Source organism: Opisthocomus hoazin, chromosome 1, assembly GCF_030867145.1.
Source record: "Opisthocomus hoazin isolate bOpiHoa1 chromosome 1, bOpiHoa1.hap1, whole genome shotgun sequence".
Classification (NCBI taxonomy): domain Eukaryota; kingdom Metazoa; phylum Chordata; class Aves; order Opisthocomiformes; family Opisthocomidae; genus Opisthocomus; species Opisthocomus hoazin.
The window spans coordinates 127,881,247-127,903,166 of record NC_134414.1 but is presented as its reverse complement, the minus strand read 5'-3'; the positions used below and the strand labels follow the sequence as shown (position 1 = coordinate 127,903,166).

General features: G+C 40.1%; 1 protein-coding gene across 1 annotated transcript; it reads left to right on the top strand.

Annotated features, from left to right (window-relative positions):
* Window positions 1–1,665: 1,665 nt before the first annotated feature.
* On the top strand, window positions 1,666–13,491 carry C1H3orf85 (chromosome 1 C3orf85 homolog; the record flags this gene model as incomplete). Its single annotated transcript, XM_075413880.1, has 4 exons — window positions 1,666–1,720; window positions 8,990–9,138; window positions 9,340–9,425; window positions 11,189–13,491. Coding segments are annotated over 4 exons (369 nt in total), but the record flags the coding sequence as incomplete, so codon positions are not given.
* Between the last annotated feature and the right edge of the window lie 8,429 nt (window positions 13,492–21,920).

Here is a 21,920-nt window from a genome sequence, read left to right as displayed (position 1 = left end):
GACTGCTGTGGTCTCTTTTGGCCTAGGTCATATCACTAGCACTTCTCTACGAGCAGACAGCACATTGAAAAAAGAGATAACTAGAATAAATACAAAACGATACACCAACATCCTCTTCCATACATTATAGCAGGAACTGAGAGGAAAAACCCGCGGGAGGGAAAATGCAGAAAGGCAAGAAGAAAGATGTAAGAAGGAAGTGTGGAAGAGACTGGAGAAGATGCCCCAGAAAGGTTTGTGAGATAAAAAGATAACTTGTATGCTTTCCTGGAACTTATTTCTGAGCATTCTACAGTTCTTGAGAGCTTGTCTGTCACAGCCATCTGTGTCACCCATCGGCAAATATCCCAGTCCTTACACTTTCTGTGCTAGTGCACAAAAATGTTGACATCTAACAGTTAATTTAGTAGCTTGGAGATGGGGAAAACTGATCCTAAGCTTGGATAATAAATATTTGTTGTTAACAAGGCACCAGAGTGCAGAGCACCTGCCTCCATGCATAATTTGCTAGGTAAGGTTGATTTTCTTTTTCAGAAAAATGCTAAAATAATACTAAGGTTGTGAAGCAACCTACTGCAAGGTTAAGGTTTCCACTGTTAGACCTGCTATTCAATAGTCTCTCCTGCTGCCCACCAATGTGCCATGACAAAAACTATAAGGCTCTGTAATTACATAACTAAATGCTCTCTCACTTCCCAAAAAACCTTTGCTCCATCCACTGTCTAGACTGGGTGGTTCTCACTGTGAACATAAGAATGAAGTACTACTGACCATCAGCATGGAGTCTGGTCCCTGACCTGCAACGTCAGCAAGGTCTAATGCCCTGACGTAGAGACCTCTGAGTACACACACGCCTGTGCTCGTGAACTGCAGATCATCTCACCTCAACGTGTGATAAAGGTCAGCTTTTCTGTGTTCTGTTGTCGTTGGTGTAGGTGAGCTTATGAAAGTAAAGTGGCTTGCAGTAAGATAGCTATTACTGACAGTAAGTTGTATATAAAAAGGCAACAATGAACTGGAGAGGTGGGAAAGGTAAGACAGCATGAACTTACAGTGTCCCACACTACAGAGTCCCAACACCAGCAGAAGGCAATGAGAGACCCTGTCACCTGTGCCTGGTTCAGGTCAAGAACCCAACTCCCTCTCTACTGCCATGCCCTGTTCCTTTCTCAGTTAGTTTTAGCATATGTTTTCCTCAACCCAAGCATTCTATAGCTAAAATATACTGTGTGCTTAGGCACTGCTCTCAGAGCAGGTGGATTCAAACACCATTTCCCACCATTCATATTCACATCAGACTATAAACCACTTATGCCCATTACCACAACAAGGGGAAAACAAGCATGCAGAAGACTGACTCACAGACACCTGCCTGTTCAGTGCCCACAAAACAAGCCCAGTGTGCTATTTTGTGTTATAAAGCTTCTAGAGAAGTTAATGTATCCACACAATAATGAGCCATTATGGCTCATTAGAGGCTCAGCTTGCAAAGTCCGAAGTGTACAAACAGACATGTAGGACAAATCTGAACTAAGCAACGTACCATGCCCTCTGACTGCACCAACGATTTACAGGTATCTGGTAAATGATTTATAAACCTAAAGATAACACAGTATAAAACTGTATGACCACCTTCGCTTTGCAAAGGAAACACTTTCTGCATAATTAGCCAAGTCTCTGAAAATGCTTCAGAATTTGGTGTCTGCTCTGCTGTTTACAGGTAAGTGCCTGGCACCCTGTCTCGTGTCGTTCCCTTATGGCTGGTTAAATAGTGAGCTGGCAAAAAGACCCTGTTACCACCGGAACAGCACTGATGTGAGATAATTAACTGGAAATCACTGCGGCAGGGACATATGGGAGAGTGGGCGAGCACAAGGCTTCATAGCAAATTCTGTGAAATACAGTCTTGATTCTACTCCTCGTGACTACTTTTGAACTTGTTACTGCTCAACCCCTCAGGTAAGAGGAGCGAGGATGCATTCCTGACCCAAAGGGATTCTTACAGGATGATATCCTGAATTGTTAAAATGGTAGAAAGAGATAAATGCTGGTTTTTCTGGAGCATTCTCTAAACTTTATTCTGATATCGACATTTATTGTTTGTAAGAAACAATTTCACATCCGTTTATAAGGACCCAAAATGATCTATTTCACAAATGATTTCTGGGATGTCTAATTTGAATTACTTAAGGAGACTAATTTTTTTAAAGTTCTCAATCTGTCTGATCAATGAACCTTCACAGCACCGAAAATTAAGACTCACTCTGTAAAACTTGGACCGGAGTGAAAATGGATGGAGCAGGGCTGCTGCATCAGCAAGGCTGAAAGAATGTTCTTCCAAAAGCAGCACAGACTGGTACAGTCAATGATCAGTGATGCACATGCTGTGAGATTAATTTATTCCTCACTAAATTAGAACAAACCAGGCAGGGAGTAAGTGATTGTTGACTTCTCAGGTGATTGCCCACATTATGGAAAGCTACTCCATCCACCTGTGTGCATTAAAAGCATTTCTTGGATATAAGTGCTGCAACACATGTGTAGTAAATAAGACATGAAGAGCTAAGGTGAAATGTGGTAGACAGAATTAGCCAGTGCTTAATCATGAATTAATAAAAAAGGTGTTTTGTGAATTAGGACCACAGTCAAATGTATGATTTCTTATGGACCAAATTCTCATGGACCAAATTCTCTTCCTTGTCATAGGATCCTAAGTTTTGGCTTCAGTGAGGGTCTGCAGGGAGGAAATGAGATGTAAAGGGCCTTTCGCTCTTCTGGAAGATAGAGCTCACCTAGAAACCCTCCTTTCCCATTATTTGCACTTCCTGATCTACTGTGCACCTGAGCTTGGACTATTTCTGGGTACTTGTCTGCCTTCCTAAACTTTGCCTCCTTTCCACTGAAGACCGTCATGACACAAGCAGTGTCACCTGAAGCTGAGCAGGGAGCACAGTAGCCTGCTGCCCCTCCTTTTGGAAGAGTTGTCTTTGCTTTCATCTTATTCCTCTGTCTTTCTCAACAGCCTTGTTTGCCCTCTTTCTCAGGTTCCTTTCTTCAAAAGGCAAGAAGAACTATTTATTACTGTTCTTTAGTAAGCTTTTAAAATTTTCATTGATCACAAACAGTTCAGCAATGATCAAGGTGGTAGTAAATTAAAACAGAGGCTGTAATGAGAACCTGACACTTCACCACACCCTCAATTCAGTTGCTATAAATCACACCCCATAATAAACCATCTTCATGCCTCTGGGAACAGGCTTTCTGGGCTGTTTGTTGGACCTTTTCTTTAGCCTCTGCACAGCGCAGCGGCAAGGGATGGGGTACAAGAGCGTGATGTCCTAGCACTGGGATCATTACCAAAGTCTCTCAGATGTCTGACTGGGGTGTCATTCAAGGTTAAACTGATGGCCACATATGGATTTAGGAAGGAAATTTCACCAGGACCTGCTGAGCAGGACCGATGGACCAATGCTTCTTTTAATACTTTGCTGCAGGGGAAATAAATAATTCCTTAGGATTTATCTAGGATTTTTGCCAAATTGCCTCACTATTTACCCATACCTGACAACTTCCCTGACCCCTGCCATCACACCAGAAATACGTTCAATAGCTAATTCTGCATGAAGTGTCTGTAACTTGTCTACTTTTGCTGATGAGGGAATGAGGCTGATGCTGTATCTCTAATGATTGCTAATGGCTGAGCTCTCATCTCCTGAACCAGAGAGATGTGTGGTGCTTGTGTCTGGTGCTGTAAAATTAAGAATTGTCAAAGAATAGAGAAGTCAAGCTTTAAAAATAAACAGAAGAGACCAAAATTTCAAGGACTAGGTGATATGAACAGTGTTGAAGCACTTAATCAGTGACTAAATTTTGTTGGTAACAGGTATTACTAAATCTGACTTAATTTTATTGTAAGGCCTTTCACCATCCAAACACTTCGGGGTACATAGCCAACATGCATAAACACACTTTTTTACCATGTGAAAAAGCAATATTCAGGTGTTTAAATTTAATGTAATTGTACTTTTCAAATGAGAAAAGGTGAAACGTAGCATAGAGATGGCTTGCAGAATCCAAAAGTCTATCCCTGCCACAATCCACCCTCGTATGCAAAGTACTGACAGATAACCACAACTTGATTTCCATGGAGTGCCACATAACCTAGAGACATACTTTCATGAAGAGAAAACCAGCTGCTTCCACACTTTTATTTCAGCGCTTACATTGTTGCGTGCTGGTATTCTGAATCCTCAGACTGAGTCCTCGGGTCTAGCTTTGCAAATCTTTTCTGGATTTAAAAAGTTAGATAGCTGAAGCATGGGCCAGGGAGTATCTGTTCTGGCTCATTTCTAACCTTAAGAAACACACCTGAGTGGCAACATTGGATTTACTTTTTCAAAGTTCCCAACACGTCAGCACCAGCCACCTCAGCAAGGTTAGAGTGTCCAAGGTTGAAGTTTAGCTCTGTCCAAGTTTAGTCTCTGTCCAAGTCCTGTCCGAAAACGCTGATAAGATCAGCAGCCTTACCCCTGTGAGCTGACATTTTGGCCAGACAATCACCAAAGCTGGTAGTAAGAAGAGCTATTAGACTAAAAGGAGACAGAGCAGTTGCCAACTTCTGACATTTAAATTGCATCGATACAAATAACTTCAGCAGTAGCTTTTCAGGATGTGAGAAACCTGCAATAGTCTTCAGAAACTAGGGAGAGAAACAGCTCCAGTTTATATGACAATGCACACAGAGAGTGACTAAAGTGTTGCTAAGTAATTGTCAATTTTTTTGTAAATATCACAGCAAATCAGACTTAAACCACTTTTCCCTGTGGTAGATGCACACAGGGGATAAATTTTGGTTCCAAGTCTGGAGATTGCTCCTCACCACTTGTACACTACTGCTTATCTAGATAAAACAGGCTCCCTGTGGATGTGTGGGGAGCATATCCTATATTAAAGCAAGTTTAAAGGCTTGTCTTCTTGTTATTTAACTCTACCATTAGACATGCGAATGTGGCTTGCCTGCTTTCCCTAAAGACTGCTAAGCACATAATGACTTGTACTGCTCAGCTTTTTAAAAAGAAAAAGCATATCGATTAAATGGGTGCCTAAGCAGGCAAAGGTGTCAAAATTTAATCCCATACTCACATTTCTGACTCTGTGATGAAGTAGACCATTGCACATTCAGCTGATAGAAAAAGACGGGATCTGGGAAAAATCTTCCTGGGAAGATTTTGTAGTTGTACCCAGCTAAATATCTTGTTTTCTAGAAATCTATCCTTGCACAGTAGAGTTAAGCTTCCATTTGCATCTAGTATAAACAGATTTTAATGCAAATAATTTAAGATCTGTGCAGGTTGATTTTATATTTTAAGTGCAATTTGCTAGTATATTATAATACTTTATTATTATCCTGACATTCCATCTAGTTGATATACCTTTTTCATAAAAAGTTGGGATTTTTTTTTCTTTTTTAAATAGTTCATGCTGATTTAAGTACACTTTTGTTATTTTGAGAAAGATGACGAGGTTCTACCACCATGTCACCTCTCTCAAGTTTAGTCTTAAAGCAGTTCACACTAATTAGAAATGAGATGCCTAGAAGACACCATAGCAGTAATAACTACTAATAGTTTTCCCTCTGGATGGTCTCTTTAGGCATACAGGGTAGACAAAACTACCTGCTGACGGCAATAATTACTTGAGCTAAGCATCTGCTTGCTAAAAACAACCATTCTTTTCTATAATTTACCTTCCGTATGAGAACACTGGGTGAATCTTTGGGAGATGATGAAACACTAACTTGTAACAGCCGATACAGCCCCTGCAATAGGGGGCTCCCCACACACTCCTCCTATTTTCCCTTTGGGCCATTAATCCATAAATGTGCTTTTCAAATAACATATTTATCTAAGAGAAAAGAGGGAAAACAGTATTGAATAAAAACATTAATGTAAAATATGTCTGACTGCCCTTCACACTGAGTTAGCTTGTTTCACTAGAATATTAAATTCCTCATCTTTTTTCAGCTCAATTTTATGCTCTGTGAGCCATTTCATTAACATTACTCACCTGCTCCTAAGTCCCTCTAATCTCATGCCCAGGTGCTCCAAAACTCTGTTCTCCTGTTTTCTGTGCTAGTCTTCTGCAAGACAGAGAGCTGCAGTCCATCAGGAATAGTCACTATTTATAAAGCACCTACCCAATCAACGAACTCTTCCACAATTTTTTACTAAGCTGTTCGAAAGGCAGCGAAAAATTACACCCAGTCCAAAAAACTTAAAATAAGGCAAGACACAGGCTATTTGCTGAAGACTGTTCACTGTATTCAGAAGGTCTACTCGGACAGAGACATCTGGTCTGATGCCCCCAGGCCTAGGCTTGAGTTTTAAGATCTTGCTTTCTCTGAGCTCTGCCAGAGCACAAGCAAACATGCAACACTGGTTGTCTGTGTAGTCTTGGTAAAAGACCAACAGGATTATTTCTGGTTTCACTAGAAATGGCCTCGCTAGAGTTCTTCGAGAGGTGAATGAAGTTTGCCCCATTCAGAGAAGTATAATGATCCTTACAGTAAGATTCAGAGAGAATGAGCTAAGCCTGAAGGATTAGCTTCAATGTAAAGACACTTACCTGATTTTCTTCTGGTACTTATGCATCTTTGGAGTGCCCCAGCAGCTGGGGACAAGCCCTGCAGAGATGGCTTCCAGGTGCTGAAGGAGAGAGGTGGAAAAATTTCAGATAGCAGCTAGAAAAGAACAAGAACTGGGTATCAACAGTGACAAAAGAAGCCAAGAGCAGAGCTGACACCCTTGCCTCCCCTCAAAGCAGGCAGGCGCACTTTAATCAAAGTGAATATTCAGTCTGTTTAGGGATGGCATTTCTCAATGGAATCGGATGCAGCCAGAGCAGACTGTATATTAAAAATTGAAAGTTACTGCCCTTAAGACGCAGCACTCTGCACCACAGTAGCCAAGACAACACTTCACTGTCCCATGAATAGAGTGACAAGCTCTTTTTCTGAAGATGTTGGTAGCAGGGAAAAGAAACGCAAGAAGTAGAGCTGCTTAATGATCTTTTTTTCTAGCTGACCATGAAGCTGGAAGGTCAGAGCACATATCGGTGATAAAATTTAATGTGTAATGGCCCCCAGTAACTATATATACACTTACACAGAAGTGAAACCTGTTACTAAACCAATTTCTGATCCCAGTACAGTTATCTCCGTCCAGAAAAGTAATCGCGAGCTTACAAAATATTTAATAACCGCCCCCCATCCACTAATGAGAAGTTAACAAGCTCATAGATTTTCTACTGAGTAATAGTAAATTGCCAGAGAAATAATGAAATTTGACACAAGTTTAGTTTTATCTTGTGCAGCTCTGGAACAGAAGTGTAGCATCTTAATAGACATACAAGAAATACAGTTTTTTCTTCCCCAGGCTAAAATCTTACTTGTTTTCTTAAGTACAGAAATAGCTATTCCTCAGTTCCCTAAGGGAGAGAGCAGTTCACACAACAAGAGTCTTCACACCAAATGTCTGAACTAGGTTTTTCCATCGAGTTGTTAACATTTTTAAAGATGGTATTCCTTAAAAACTCCTTACCCCAAAATTTCTGCCTTCATTTTCTGATTATAGTAACTTGGGCTTTGAAGAAACTGAAGTAGAAAGCAGCTACTGAGACTGTCGTTTCTTGCTAAGTAAATTTTCTAAAGTTCCATTCCATGTCTTCGTTAAGAGCAAAGATGACAACCACCATCACTTCTTTTTGTTTGTTACTGTATAATCAAGAATTTTCTCACCTTCTTTTCAGGCATTTTTTGACTTTAAAAAGAAACAGTTAAAAAGAGCAGCAAATACTCTAGCTTACATATCTGCTACCTATATGCATTCAGAATACTTTTTCTTCTGTTTGTAAGACTACAGACCTACCATACTGCAGATGATCAGCAAATCTAGCAATAATAGCAAGTGAACTGGATTCAGCTAAGCACTGCACATGAAAGCAAACCTTTGACATTCTCAGTTAGATTTTCCCCCTAGAAATTCGGGAATAATGGCATTGGAGAGCTGTCAGTGAGGTGATAGCTTGCACTGCTGAGTTCCCTTTGCAAGACACAATAGGCAATGGTTCAAGTTCTTGGCTCGTCTGTACCAAGAATGTGCAGGTCACCCTCAGGTGTCTGTTTAAACCTACTTCACTAAATCAGAGCACAGCTGTTTACAAATGCTGGCAGCAGCTTGGCAGACACATTTGAGTTTCAACTTAATCAGCGGTTCATTAAAAATTGTGTGATTTGGACTGGCATGCTGTTTCAGACCAGTTTAGCCCCAAAAGAATTTATGTCTCAAATGCTAAAGACTAAGAAGAAAGGACTTTTCCTATACCCCGGCCTTTCATAGGAAGTTAATGAGGAATTCAGCTGGTTTTCTTGGGCAGAACAATTATTTCAAGAAGATCTGCAAGAAGTACTTTTGGGGTGACCTCAAAAGGTACCTAAAGCAATGCAATAACAAGATTAGAAGTGTAGTATCTTTTGCTCTTACAGTAATTTCCATGCATGTAATTTCTATACTGCTACTAATAAGAATAAATACTACATCTAAACTGTGAATTCTAGAAAGTGTAGTTAAATTCTTAGGTAGGTTTTGGGTTTTAAAAAATCTTTAGGCTTCTCAGCACACCTGAGACTAGTGCAATTCCAGTCTAAGGGTTTTTTCTATTACAAAATTGTGTATTAAAAATAAATCAGTGACTTAATTTGATTATAACATTATTTATTTTGGATTCAACAGCAAAATAATTTTTAGCATGATTTATAGCAGCTCTTCTACTAACTTCAGGCTTAAAAAAGTCTTTTTGAAGATCTAAACTAGGACATCTTTGATTACTGTTAAATAAACAACAGCTCCAAAGACATGGTTCTTGGGTATAAGTATGTTTTTCTGAAGTGCACATTCTCATATATTTTTCTGATATTACAAATATTTCTCAGCTTCCATTTCAGGTGTCCTCGCAGCACCTTTTCTGACAGAAGAATCAGCAAATCAGTTTATACGACTTAAACGACAGATACCATATTCTCAGAACTACTGGGACCCAAGCAGCAGCCAGAATGCATGGGGATACACTGTGGCTGAACAGGTATTTTCTTCCACCATCTTGCAGCATCTATTGAAAAAAAAGAAAGTACAGGTCTGGCATTAACATGTAACAGTAAGCCTTTGGGGCAAGGGAGGAAATCTGTCCGATTTATCAATGAAGGCAAGGTTGCTCAGTAGTCACACACTGTATTTACTCATCATCAAAGCTCTGAATATTCTTTTCTGTTTTGATCTACTTCAGGTTAGTGAATCATGGACAGCTTTGAGAGACACAGCACAGTACTACATGGACTTGGGTTCTTTTGCCTTTGATCCTTGGATTGCTGCGTACGATGGAGTTTCTCAACAGGGCATTTCGTAGACGCAAAATGCATGCGTTTAAGTAAGTAAAACTGACCAACAGAAGAGTGCTGGCAGTTGGGTCCTAGTGGCATAATCTGACACATTAAAAAACCCGATTATAAAAGAAGTATTGAAAAATTAAAGAAGATTTGTTTTTACTGTCTGAGTTTTATCGTTATTTAAATGCGGTCATTTTATTGTGGCAAGCTCTTTTTGTAAGTATGCTTTGGAAGAATTCATTAAAAGCTTAAAAATACTAGCTTTTTAAAAGTCCGCGGAAGCTAAACTGCAGCAATATATCCTACATAGTTGATTTAAAAAGCAGAGAGAAAGCAATTCCTGAGGAGAAAAAAATAAAGATAAAAACCCCCATCTATTTCAGTGACAAAACTGTATTCAATATGGAATAAAGCCTCAGCAGAACGAAACAGAGAACAAGACACAGCAGTTGGTAAAACCAGTATTTATAGATCAGCACACAAGTACATGAAATGAAGTGTCTCAAACTGTCATAAAGAAATTGCTTAAGACTGTGCTAAAATATACACATTTTTGGGACATAAGTTTGTCAGATTTAGGGAACAATTGCTCAAAAATTCAGTTTCACAAGCACAATAGAGAATACACACATTATTCCTGCGAAACACTTTTCGTACAAAGATACTGCAGTCCTTTGAAATGGACAGGAGTGGGTAGAACTAAATTCGTACAACTTCAAATTTCAGTGCTTAAAATAGTTACTAAGACACAGCAATATGATCAGTCTTACAGTAACTACCAATAGGAAAATGAATAGATTTCTTCTCATAGTATACTTTGAATTGAGTAAGGTTTGAATTTTATTGACTTAAAAGTAGCTTTCTTTTTGAAAGTTGACTGATGGACTGTTCCACCTTAAAGGTGATGCCAGTTTCACCCACTCTGAGCAGAAGCAAAGTAGAAGGGAACGGCTAAAATTCATGACTTCCCTTCCCTCCTCCTGCCAAGCCTTCAGCTGGTGCCCTTGGGTGACTGGAAGGAAGCACTAGGATATTCTCTCACAATTTCTAATACTGATATAGGCAACAGCTTTCCTGGCTAGCAGCAGTCACTTCTGCCTTATGACAAACCGAAAGTTACCTGAAGACACTTTACTCAGTTTTCTGGACACCCCCCACCCCCGTCTTTTCCATCAGAAGAATTATTCAGGTAGAAAAATGCCTAACTGCGTCTAATTATCAGTTGTCCGATACGTGTGTCTGAAGGCTGTGATCCTGACAGCTGCCAGGCATACTGCAAGATGAGTTATGCCTCCAGAATGATAATCCTTATGATTGTCATATGACAGCATTAAAACCGGTTTACAGAAACACATTTATAGGCACTCCCACTGAAGCATGTTTATGATTTCAGAGCAAGGCTGGTTAACTCCCAGACTGACATAAACTTCACAATGCTAATGCGACAGAAATTAACATCCAGAGCTTTTATGAAGGCATATAGTAGAAAAGACATCAAGCTAGAAGTTACAAAAAACGTTACAAAGTAAAACAATGATTTTCAACCTTATTGATCATGATTAGTGATATTTCTGATATGGCCAAGAAACGCAAGCCTACACAGCATATGCAGGAATCTGGTTCAGGAGCTATGCTTTCAGAAGAAAACATTTGCAAAAGCTTGCAAATCTGAAGACTGGAGCTGCCAACAAGATCTTTAAACTAATTTTGAAAAAGTTTTCTAAAAGCAATTTATTCCATTTTTTCTAGCGACAACATCAAATCTTACATGGACATGCTACAGCAGTCTGGGACTCACCTCCAGCAACAGACAAGGATGAACTATTAAATCCTACACGTTTCATATCTGGCCATGTTAGAATATGGGATGTGAAGTATTTGCCATTATGTAATTGATAAGATGACTTTATCTCATCCCACTGTCTAAAACCAAAATTAACACATGTATTCGCTCAATATCGCATATTTCATATTCATCAGTAGAAGTGAGATGTAAGTCACGGTAAATTGAATAAGTAGTTGAAGACAAGGCAACCATTAGTTTTATAAAACTGTGTTTTCAGGTAAATCTTCTTTTTGACTAAACAATTGATTTTAAATGTGCATTCCTGCTTCTGTGACTGAAACTGTGACATTTTTTATTTCTCATTATTTTACTTTAGCTACAATTTTGAAAGGCAGTTGAGAAATAGAAATTGGTTACTTTGGGTGGGTAAGAGAAGTAGAGCACATTTGCTCCAGGTTTGGCTATAAGGAGAGTATACTACTGTACTTCAAGTGCATTTCCATTTTCAAGTACTGGGGTCAAATTAGTAGGTATTATAGTATTCTTCCATATCATGTGTATGCTTTACTTTCTGCATTTAAGCTAATGTACTTGGTCTCAAATGCTAAAACCAAAAGGAGCCACAGCTACCACTGTGAGTTGCTTTTTCTTACTCCATGGAAGTAGGAGCTGGTGGAAACAGAATTCATAGATCCTTTTCTAATAAAAGTGGTGATGAAAAAAGGTTCTTTATGCCAAGTTCTTGAGTCTGGAACTTTCCCCATTCCTATCCATGAATCTACCTTATTTCACTACATCATTGAAGAAAGGATTGGGTTCCCATATTTCATTTGTTATTAATATATTGCTAGCAATTAAAAGCTTTCAACCCTGGTCAAAATTTCTGCACGGATAAAGAGGACCTGTTCAGGAAACCAAAATGTGTGGGAACCTCAAAGGCAGAGTAGGTGAAGAAGAGCAATTTTTGCTCACTTTATATGCCCAAAGAGCAGGTTCTGCGTGTTGTATGTTCGGGGTTCTTTGTGAATATGAATGATATACTAACTGGAATGAATTCGAAGATAATGTTGGATCTTCTAAAAAAAAAATAATATTCTGGCCTTTTTGCAATCTCTACCATGCTCCTAGGTATCCTAGGAGCTCCTATCCTTAGGCCATTATTAATTTCCCTGCATAGGACAATGGGCCTGATATTGCCCTTATTCATTATCTGAAGCTGAAAATTCATTAAACACTTGAAAGAGATAAATGAGGTGCAAGTTCAGTATTTGCCATGTAGAATTTCAGATCTTCGGTCACACTACTTAATTATGAAAAGTTCATTCAAAGATAGGGGGTGACCAGTGATGTATAGACAAAAAGACCCCACTAGTTAAACACTGTTGTGGCCTGTCCCTTCTGTCCCTCTTCCCTGTCCTACTTGACCTTCGATCGGTGAGTGCTCCAGATACTAAACCTTCCACTATTTTGCTCAGTAGCAGTGCAGGCATGAGAGTGTTACTGAAATTCTTCAATTTATAACAAAAAGCAGGACTGTAAGGATAAGCACTGCCTTTTATTTTAAATAGAGATAAAGTAAAAATCGAAGCATTCACCTCCTCCAGCTGTACACCTAACTGGTCCCAGAGATATTGCCACTCCACAGGCAGCGATGCCCAAGCCACTTGCGCATCAGTTCCTGAAGTGCTGCTGTTTTCAGCTCTGCCTCTTTAATTGATGTTGTTGCTGCCAAGGCAGGGGTTTGGGATCTGCTTGAGAATTAGCTTCAATTTTCGTGCCTGCATGGTAAATTAAACCAAACTGGGAGTTAGCTGAGGACTTGCAAATGGACAACAGGCATCCCTGGAGTGTGGATGACAAAGTCCATCAATGAGGTGGAAGGTAAAATGAAGTGCGTCTTACCTCATCTACTATCAGCTGGTGAGGTAACTGCCCAATCTTTATGAGCCATTTTATGGTTGTCAGAGCCATAAAATTAGAATAAGTCCTGTCTTACATCTATTGCCACGAGGCCAGCCTTGCCTAAGACTGGCTTTGTGACCAAAACATCAAAGCCAGGAGATGCAATTTGACAGTTCTGTTGTACTTAGACATGACTAATTTCTTTAAAGAAGTTGTTCTGAAAGCCAGACCCTCGATCTGCAAAGCCGTATCTTCAAGCTAATGTCACTAATTCAGATAATTAGTTTTGCTGAATTAAATGGGAACAATTGTGCACGCATGAGTAGCGGTTCAGGATGAGGTGCTTATTTTGTGTTGTCAAAATACATGCCAATAAATAAATGGCTTTCACAGACATCTGAATTGAAGTCCTTCCTCTGTGTTTATTAACAACCAGGAAAAATATTAACCCTGTGAATTTGCTCCCCTTATTTAGCTTCACATTCTGTTTCAGCACTTTAATTTGAGTAATTTTGTACCCTTCTTTACTGCCTTTTCCCAGCCATCTTCATGTTGCCACCTACAGGTTTTATCTCCTTGCTTTTTCTACACAGCACATATACGCTTGCAGTACCTTATCAATGACAAATCCAAAGAACAGGGCTAAACTAAAGAGAATTTCAAGTACAGCTCTGATGGTCCTGAGGCCTGTATTTCACAGGCCTCGTGCTTCTACTGCGACAGGGAGCAATTCCTCTAACTAGTTTCTGAATACTGCAATTTTTTTGAGGAAAAACCACCCTAAACCGCACAGACACCAAAGCTCCCTGAGGCCAGAGACAGCAGAGGTTCTGGGGGAGAGGGGGAATAGGTGGAGAGGAAGAAGGGTCACAGAAAGCTGGAGTCAGGTTTCTCTCCATATAGACATCAACTGGACAGATTCAGCAGAACATCCGCCAGCCAGTCCAGAGTTTCCAACTCTTTTCTGAGTGATGTGGGCAGGGTGATTGTCTAAGATCAGCAGAATGACAGAAATCAGGAAGCCCAAGTATCTCATGGCTGCAGTAGGTGGTCTTTCCCAGGCAAGGCACTTAGAGGCTCTCCCTCCCATGAGGGTTCTCAAGTGCTGAGTTCAGATCCAAATCATGCTGCAGCCCCTTTCTCAGTCAGAGCACTTGCCTATTCCTTCAGCTACTTGGAATCCTAAATTTACAAAGTTTAAAAGACCCAAATTACCTTTGCAATCTCTGCTACTCTGTCAAGTTGAATTGAAAACAGCCCACAAGTTAAAAAACTGCTTCTGCTAGACATAGGGGATAAACATGTGCCTACCCAGACATCATGATTGTAGGAGCCTTGCTTTGTTAGAGAATAAGATGAAAGTTTCAAGCGTACTCTGATATGACAGGTGAGGTAAGAACACCCATGTCTCAATAATAACGAAAGAAAAAAATTAATACTTCACGGGCTTTGTTTTAATGAAAAAAATGAGTCATTCCAAACAAAGTAAATAGGGAAAGCTGTAGAACCCAAGTAACCTATATATAACCCACTTACAAATACTGAATGTGGGACAAGTACTAAGACACACTGTTTTGTATAACCTCCGCAGAACAGGTGAGTATATATATGTAACAAGAAAGAACCACGTATTTTATGATCCGAAATGGTTCCTACATATAGAGCAGTGGCACCTAGTTTTCCACAAAAAAATCTACACACTACTTCACCACTATTGTAACTCATATAATTGAACCTGGTCTCATATGATTTTAATGCACAAACCTTTTGAGCTTGCACCACACTATTGTTATGCACTTACATTGCACTTGAGCTTCTGTTATCTTAATATAAACAAAAACAGCTGAGACAAAGTATTCGTCTAATCTCTACCTGCTGCTATGATTCTCAATGCCAGAAAAGTGAGCTATGTTTAAAGCAATTTTATGTTGGCTGATTAAATATACAAACATCCACCTGAGACAGGTGCATTGTCGTAACAACTCTGTGTAGAGTGGAAAACAAATTATTAGCATTTTGCATCATCCATAGGAAGCAATGAGATTAGTAGTTAGAAAAAAAAGATAGAAAATTATCAAAAATTGAGAAGTTCATTCAGGAAAAGAAATAAGCATGCTTTGTACGTGATTAGTATCCTAAGTAACCAAACATCAATAGTTACAGTTCTGACCCAAATACTGTTGAAGAGATATGTATGTCATGTATATCAAGCAATATGACACCAAACTTGTGGAGTCTACTTTCCACTAGCTGAAAAGAGAGTAACAATTTTATTTTTTTTTTAATGGGAGATGAGTAGTATCAAGCTGGATATCTGTAAAGGTGATCAACACGCAGTGACATGGAAAATGTTTTCTTTGAGCCCAGACTGAAGTCACTTTCTACCACAGTGCTAGGCAGGCCCAGTACTGTGGCTGGCTGTCTTAGAGATAAAACAAATACTCACCAAGCCCTGGATTGCGCATTTTAAAATCACGTCCCTGGGGAAGCAAACTTTCCCTATGCCAGCATCTGTCCAGGCAGGGGTAGGGGATGAAGAAGGAACAGACTGGTGCATTTCATCCTGCTAGGATCTACCCATAAAACCTTCTTTCTCTACAAGATGTTACAAGATAGTCAGCTTGGAGTGACACTTCTTATTCAGCTACTTACTCCCGGTCATACAACCACTGCTAAAGTGGTTTCATGCCAGTCACTGCCTCCTCAGCAGCACTGAATAAGCATGTGAGATCTTGTCTGAATAAATCAGCTATGACCTGGTTGTGACTGAAAGCTGCTGCGCAGCAGGGAGCTAGTTCAGGGAAGGCTTAAAAAAACAGCCTTACAATTGCTGTCAATATTATTATCATAAATCCAAGGCCCAATTGTGCAAGGTGCTTTGAGAAAGCAGTTGGTCTGGTATCTCAAAACGCAGGTAGAACTGTCTAAGGACAAGAAAAAAACCATAGGAAGAAAATGGTTAAAAAACAACCATGGATCTTGGTGGTGGCTGTTCAGCACTGCAAAATAACTGATTAGGTAGTTACTTAGAAGTTAAAAAAACCCCTTGTCTGCAATTTCAAACATGCTTTCAAACCTTGCACAGAGAACTGTAAAGTGCTGCTTCCTTTCAGTGTCTGTACTCAAGTATTTACAGTGTTACCTTTGTTCTGGAGTTAAGGTAGAAGGCTCAGTGCTGAGACATCTACCACAAGCTTTCTGATGGAATGGCACCTATACCTCCCCGCATTACATCATGGGCACAATGCAGTCTGATTTCTGCCACAGTACCACTGAAGGCAGCTACCATTACATTATACCAAAGCTACATGTACCGACTTTTTTTTTTAATTTAGAAGTGCTTCCAAAAATAAGGAAGAGTCTATTTATAAACATTTACCTTAGTGAACCTAATGGTAAAAAAACAAACCCAATGCTTTTCTTCATACATCATTTGGGACAACAACCTTTTGCTAATCATTCAAACAATTCAGAGTCACTATCCTTTGTGGACTGTAGAAACAATTTTCCTACTAACAAGAAACTATTCTCCCTTTTTGTTATTCAGGGTTACACAGTTCCCTACTCCTTTCTCATCCTCTCTGCCCCAGGCTAAGGGCTGTTTTCATTCCCTCAGTAATTTCCAGAGGATTAGATCTAGCCAAAGTACATCCACAGGTACTGTTTATAGCAACCACAGATAAATTTCTGCCTCACTAAAATGTTCAGGCTGCCCTGAGCTATCAAGCCAGCTGTGTCAGGAATAGCATACACAGCAGCAATTACAAAATAATAAAGTTAGAAAAAAGTCTCTTTCCTTGAAATGATGGACTTTGTTATTAAGACACTGTAGTCTGAAACCAGGAATGGAAGCTGAAGGATTTTCAGAAAATTGCTTGTCTGCCAGCTCCCTCTTTCCCACAGTGAAAGCTTTGAAGCCACATTACTAGTGGGACCAGCAACAATGGAGTACAGGAAATTACCTGAGATGGGCAGAGCCTTCCTTTCCAGGTCTAAAATAACACTTAAAATTGCATGCCTGGAAATGCAGGGGCAGCCAGCATTCATGATGAAAACATTGAGGCACACCCTCCTAAAGTCAGCTCCTTGAAGAACACTTATCAAGTAAGCAGAGATCAACACACAAAACCACTGCAGCATCTGCATTTCAGACGGTTGATTAGAAAAAAAATGAGTCCCAGGAGAACCAGGAATAGCTAGCTTCATTTTTCTCAGAAGCTCACTGGATAGCCTGGGCTACCAAGTTTTCTCTGAATCTTTTTCAAGTTGAACTAATCTGCCCTGAAATCTGCTAGCTTGAAGCTGCCCATACTGTTAGTCCAGAAAGGGAACTCAGAGAAACACTTTGAAATTGTTTGGTTTGGTTCTGAGCAGACTGAAAGTAGCTCATCTGCGCCAAGAAGTTGGCTGCCAAAGGACTGGATGTGTCCTTTGCATTTGACCCTGATCCAAGCGATATGTCATCTTTTACAAATCCTGCAGCATCAGGATTCAATCAAGTTAAAGAGCTGATTTTACCATCCTCTAAAACTGGACATTCCGAAGCATGTATGTTTATACAGGAAATGGCTCACAACACTGAAGCGTACAGACGTGAATTCATTATCTTTCTAGTACAAGACCACATGATGTGTAACAGCTCTACCAATCATCATGCCCAATGAAAATAATGGATTATAAGTGTTTCTGTCTCATTATCTTGTGACAGGATTGTCATTAACTTGTGACTACACAACAGTTTTATGGAAAGACTCCTTGAGGACAGGCCATATATATGCCCGACTCATTTTTCTCTTTCTTTCCACTGCTTAGCTTGCATAGCAAGCGTCCTAGATGGAAGGGGTCAGTCAGTGATGGCTAAACTGTAGACTTTATAGTTCTCCAAACTTGCATTAACATGAGCGAATTTATACCACAGAATTTTTTTCAAATGCAGAAAAGCTGGCTGTTGAGATGGCATAACAGTCCACAGTGAGAACATGGTTTTCCAGAAAAAGGCTGGAAAGTGTCATGAAATTACAAGGTGGTAATAAGACCTGAGCTTTTTTCCAGCAGGTATGGATGTCCTGCTAATCTGATATGCCAGTGCCAGACTGTGCCTCCAGAAATAATTAGCAATAGCAGTTGCACAGGTACATCATCAGTAGAAACATTGGGGAGTGATGAATCCGTACAAAGATTGCACAGGTAGAACAGAAATGTCATTACACTAGACAGATACATTAATAGGCTAGCAGTGTATTCTTAGTGTGTGAAGTCCAGTTTTTCAGTTTCATCTCTTTCCTGGGCTCAGTGTCAGTGAAGAAGGCTTGAATAATTTCAAGGAAACCAGAGATATGTTTTTTGTCAGTTTTTATATATTTTTAAATTTTACAGCTTTTATAATTTTTTTTTAATATTACAGCTTTTAGAAACTACTGAATCATATTTTACTGTGGAGTTCCTAGCTGAAATTTTTCCTGCTGATCATACTGTGCTGTCCTTGTTTCTAAGTGGAACAAGCACAGCTCCTACCGTGTACTCTTTTCATTGACCAGCAGAAAAACGATTTAAATTCTCATCCCACAAATATTCATGCACCACTTGATCTTGAGCTGAAAGCTGAGAAGGAAGACAGGCTACTTAAAGTTTTACTTGCATATGCATAAATACCCATCTGAATTACCCAAATTCACTTCTATGTTCTAGCAGACCCACTTTTTAGCAGTAGCCCACAGCCCACCCCCCCTGTTATCCCACTTACACAGTAATACTTTCTTTGAGCACTTTCAAATTAAGAGTGGAACGTGATCATTCAGAAGACCCAAGGAGTGGTGTAAAATTGACATTCTTCCCCAACACCTCTGCACCTCTTGCTCTAATTTAAAGAGTAGGAAGAGCAGATTGAGAGCAGGGCCATAGGAACATTTTCACATGAAAGACAGTTTGATCAAACCCTGCTGCAGTCAGCATTGCTCAGCTCCATATGTATCATTAAATCTCTATGAATATCTAAACAAAGTGCTAATCTCTTTAAAGAGGATCCAGTTGCAGTAAAACAACCTTAACTTAAATTTGCAAAATGACGTAGTAAAACAGCCTTGTGGGAAGGCCAGCCACTGCCAGTGGTTGTCTAGTCTATAATGGCTTGAGAGTTTTGTTTTGTCCACTGCCAGTGGTTCTCTAGTCTATAATGGCTTGAGAGTTTTGTTTTGTCCTACAAAGCTTCAACTTGTTTGAAGTAAGTGCACAGCTGACTTTTTGTTCCTCTACATAGTATTATCATAGCTGCGAGAGAGAAAGATCCTTCCCAGAAGAGCCTTAAGTTTTGACAATCATATGGAAAGACTCAAGAATTTCTTTTTACAAGATGATGTCAGTTATGAAAGTCATTCTTCTGTATATTATCTGATAAAACTGGAGTTTCAGTCCTAGCACCTTCTGTAAAGCCCAAGATTACCCCTTAAAAGTAAGTACTGGCTGATAGTCAGCCAAAATCAGTTGATTACCATCATGCCTAGTCTCGAGAGTTAGTAATGAGCTGCATGTATTTTTCATGATTTAGACATTTGGACTAGCGTTAAGGTCAATTTTTGAGCTGGTATCCAGTAGAAAATTCAGCAGATAGAGACATTTCACATTGAAAGGTTAATGCTGATGTGTCTGGGAAGGCAGTGGAGGTGTTACTCCTTGGTAACTCCAGCAATAGTTAAATAAGCAAGTTAAATACCAGATATGGGACAGTGTGCAATGGGAAGACTCCCCCAGCTTCCCCTCAAAAAAACGAGAACAAGTCTTTATTTAGTGGGAATACATCCTCCTGAACACATCAGTATGAAATATGGTTTGGGAGAGTAAAAACTGAACCAAAAAAAAACCTGTGTCCGTTTCCAGGAGAGCAGATCTGCCATGGGTGTGAGTGGGCTTGGCTGAGAAGAGCCCACCTCCGGCAGACGCAGCCTGGAGTCCGGGGCATGTACGAGCACAGAACATCTGCGGAGTGAAAGTATCTGGAAACAGGAAAGTGGAGGGTGACCTTACCGATTTAGTTTCGGTAGATTTGCAGCAATTGCCTTGCATTTCCTCAGAACTGACTTTTGTAAACTTTTGTGCCAGTGCTCTCCGTTTTGGATGCTGCAGATGAATCCCTTCATTCAGAGTTCACTTGAGCCCCGTTTGTGCAGAATGCAATTGCTAGATTGCAGGCGAGAGTTGAGGCATGTCACACCAAAGCACGTGGTGAGTGGCAGGGCAGGGAGGATAAAACACGAAGTGTGGTGTGTGCAGGTGGAGATGGATTGGAGTGGGGTGTCACAGGAAAGAGCTCTTTTCCAGGTTTTGGAAACTTGTGCGGCTCCAAGACAGTCACCTTGTGAAAGGAAGGAAGCCACATGCAAGCAAAGGGGAAGGAGACCAAAGGGGCTGCTGAGGAAGTGGAAAGTTATAATTTGAGTGGTGAATGACCACACCAGCTGCTGTTCCAGGTAATGATAAAAAAAAAGTCCTGCCTGCCATGAGAGTAAAGGTCTAATGGCATCTGTAGCATCTGCACTCGAGGCTGAGCAGAATGAACTAATTCTGGCTGTCTTGCCTTCCCTGACAAAGACTCACATATCTACATAGATCTGCTCGTTTTTACTTGCCTCTGTCTTTACCCCAATAAAATCAGATGAATGACATTTTTTGTTGAGCTACCAGCAGTACCAAGTTCAGGTGTTACAGCATCAACTGTGCAGGAGAATAACTGATGCCCAGTGTTTGTTTGGGATAGTGCTACAGCATAAATTAGACAAACACCTTTCATTTTGCAACAGTAGGAGGGCAGTGAATTGCCAAAGATAAGCCCTTCCCAGGGTGTTAATTTGGTTGAAGTACAAGAGCCTGAGGACAGATGTTATTCTTCAACTCTCTGCTTTGGTTACAAAGCAAAATGGAAGACAGATCCAGGTTAACTCTGCTTCTATCTCCTTAGACCAATGCTTATCTTGCATAGCTTCCAAAGTAAAAAGAAAAATAAAACCATAAAACTACACACACCCCTAATGCCTCAAAAAACTGCCTTAATAATCGATTGTTGTACTGTCATTTGAAAATGACCAAACAGAAGAGACTAACTAGGAGAAATGACCAAATTAAAACGCTTGGGAAAAAAAAAAAAAAATCTCTCTTCAATACTGGCTGGATTTTTGACTAATCCTTTTTTCATCCCAACCATTTCATAAATCCCACATTTTCTTGCATTTAAATTGCTCTTCATTTATTCTTTTTTAAGTTAGTGAAACAGCCCTGGCCTTTGGCTTTTAATTTCACACCACCTCTAAGCAAGACTGAAAGTTTCCTTTGACTGCAGCCTGCCACAGTTCAACAGCTCCTCGACAGCAGGGTTGTGACTGTGTCCTTTAAAACCTTCACAGCTTAAAGATCTTGCACACAGAGCACTCTTTTCCAGGAAATTGGTTTGCACACTGCCCCTACAAAAGCCTTCTTTCCTCCTGCCTCCTGTGACTTGCATTAGTCCGTTTATGATTTTTTTTTCCTCTTTTTTTTTTTGGCTTAAGGCTAACATGAGGAAGGCTGAGCAATTTAATCACCCAGCAGAGTGCGTACTGTTGCATGGACAACGATAACAGTGTGTCACTGTGCTGCTTTCTACCTTAAGTAGGATTAATGAAAGGGGGAAAACCTGCTGAAAAGGGATCACAGAGGAGACTCCAGCCTTTATCCAAAAAGGTCTCAGGCCGTGCTCTGGGATTATGCACCTGGCTGCGGCCGCTGCTGTAAATAGCTGCCTTCCTAGTGGGGGAAGGCAAAAAG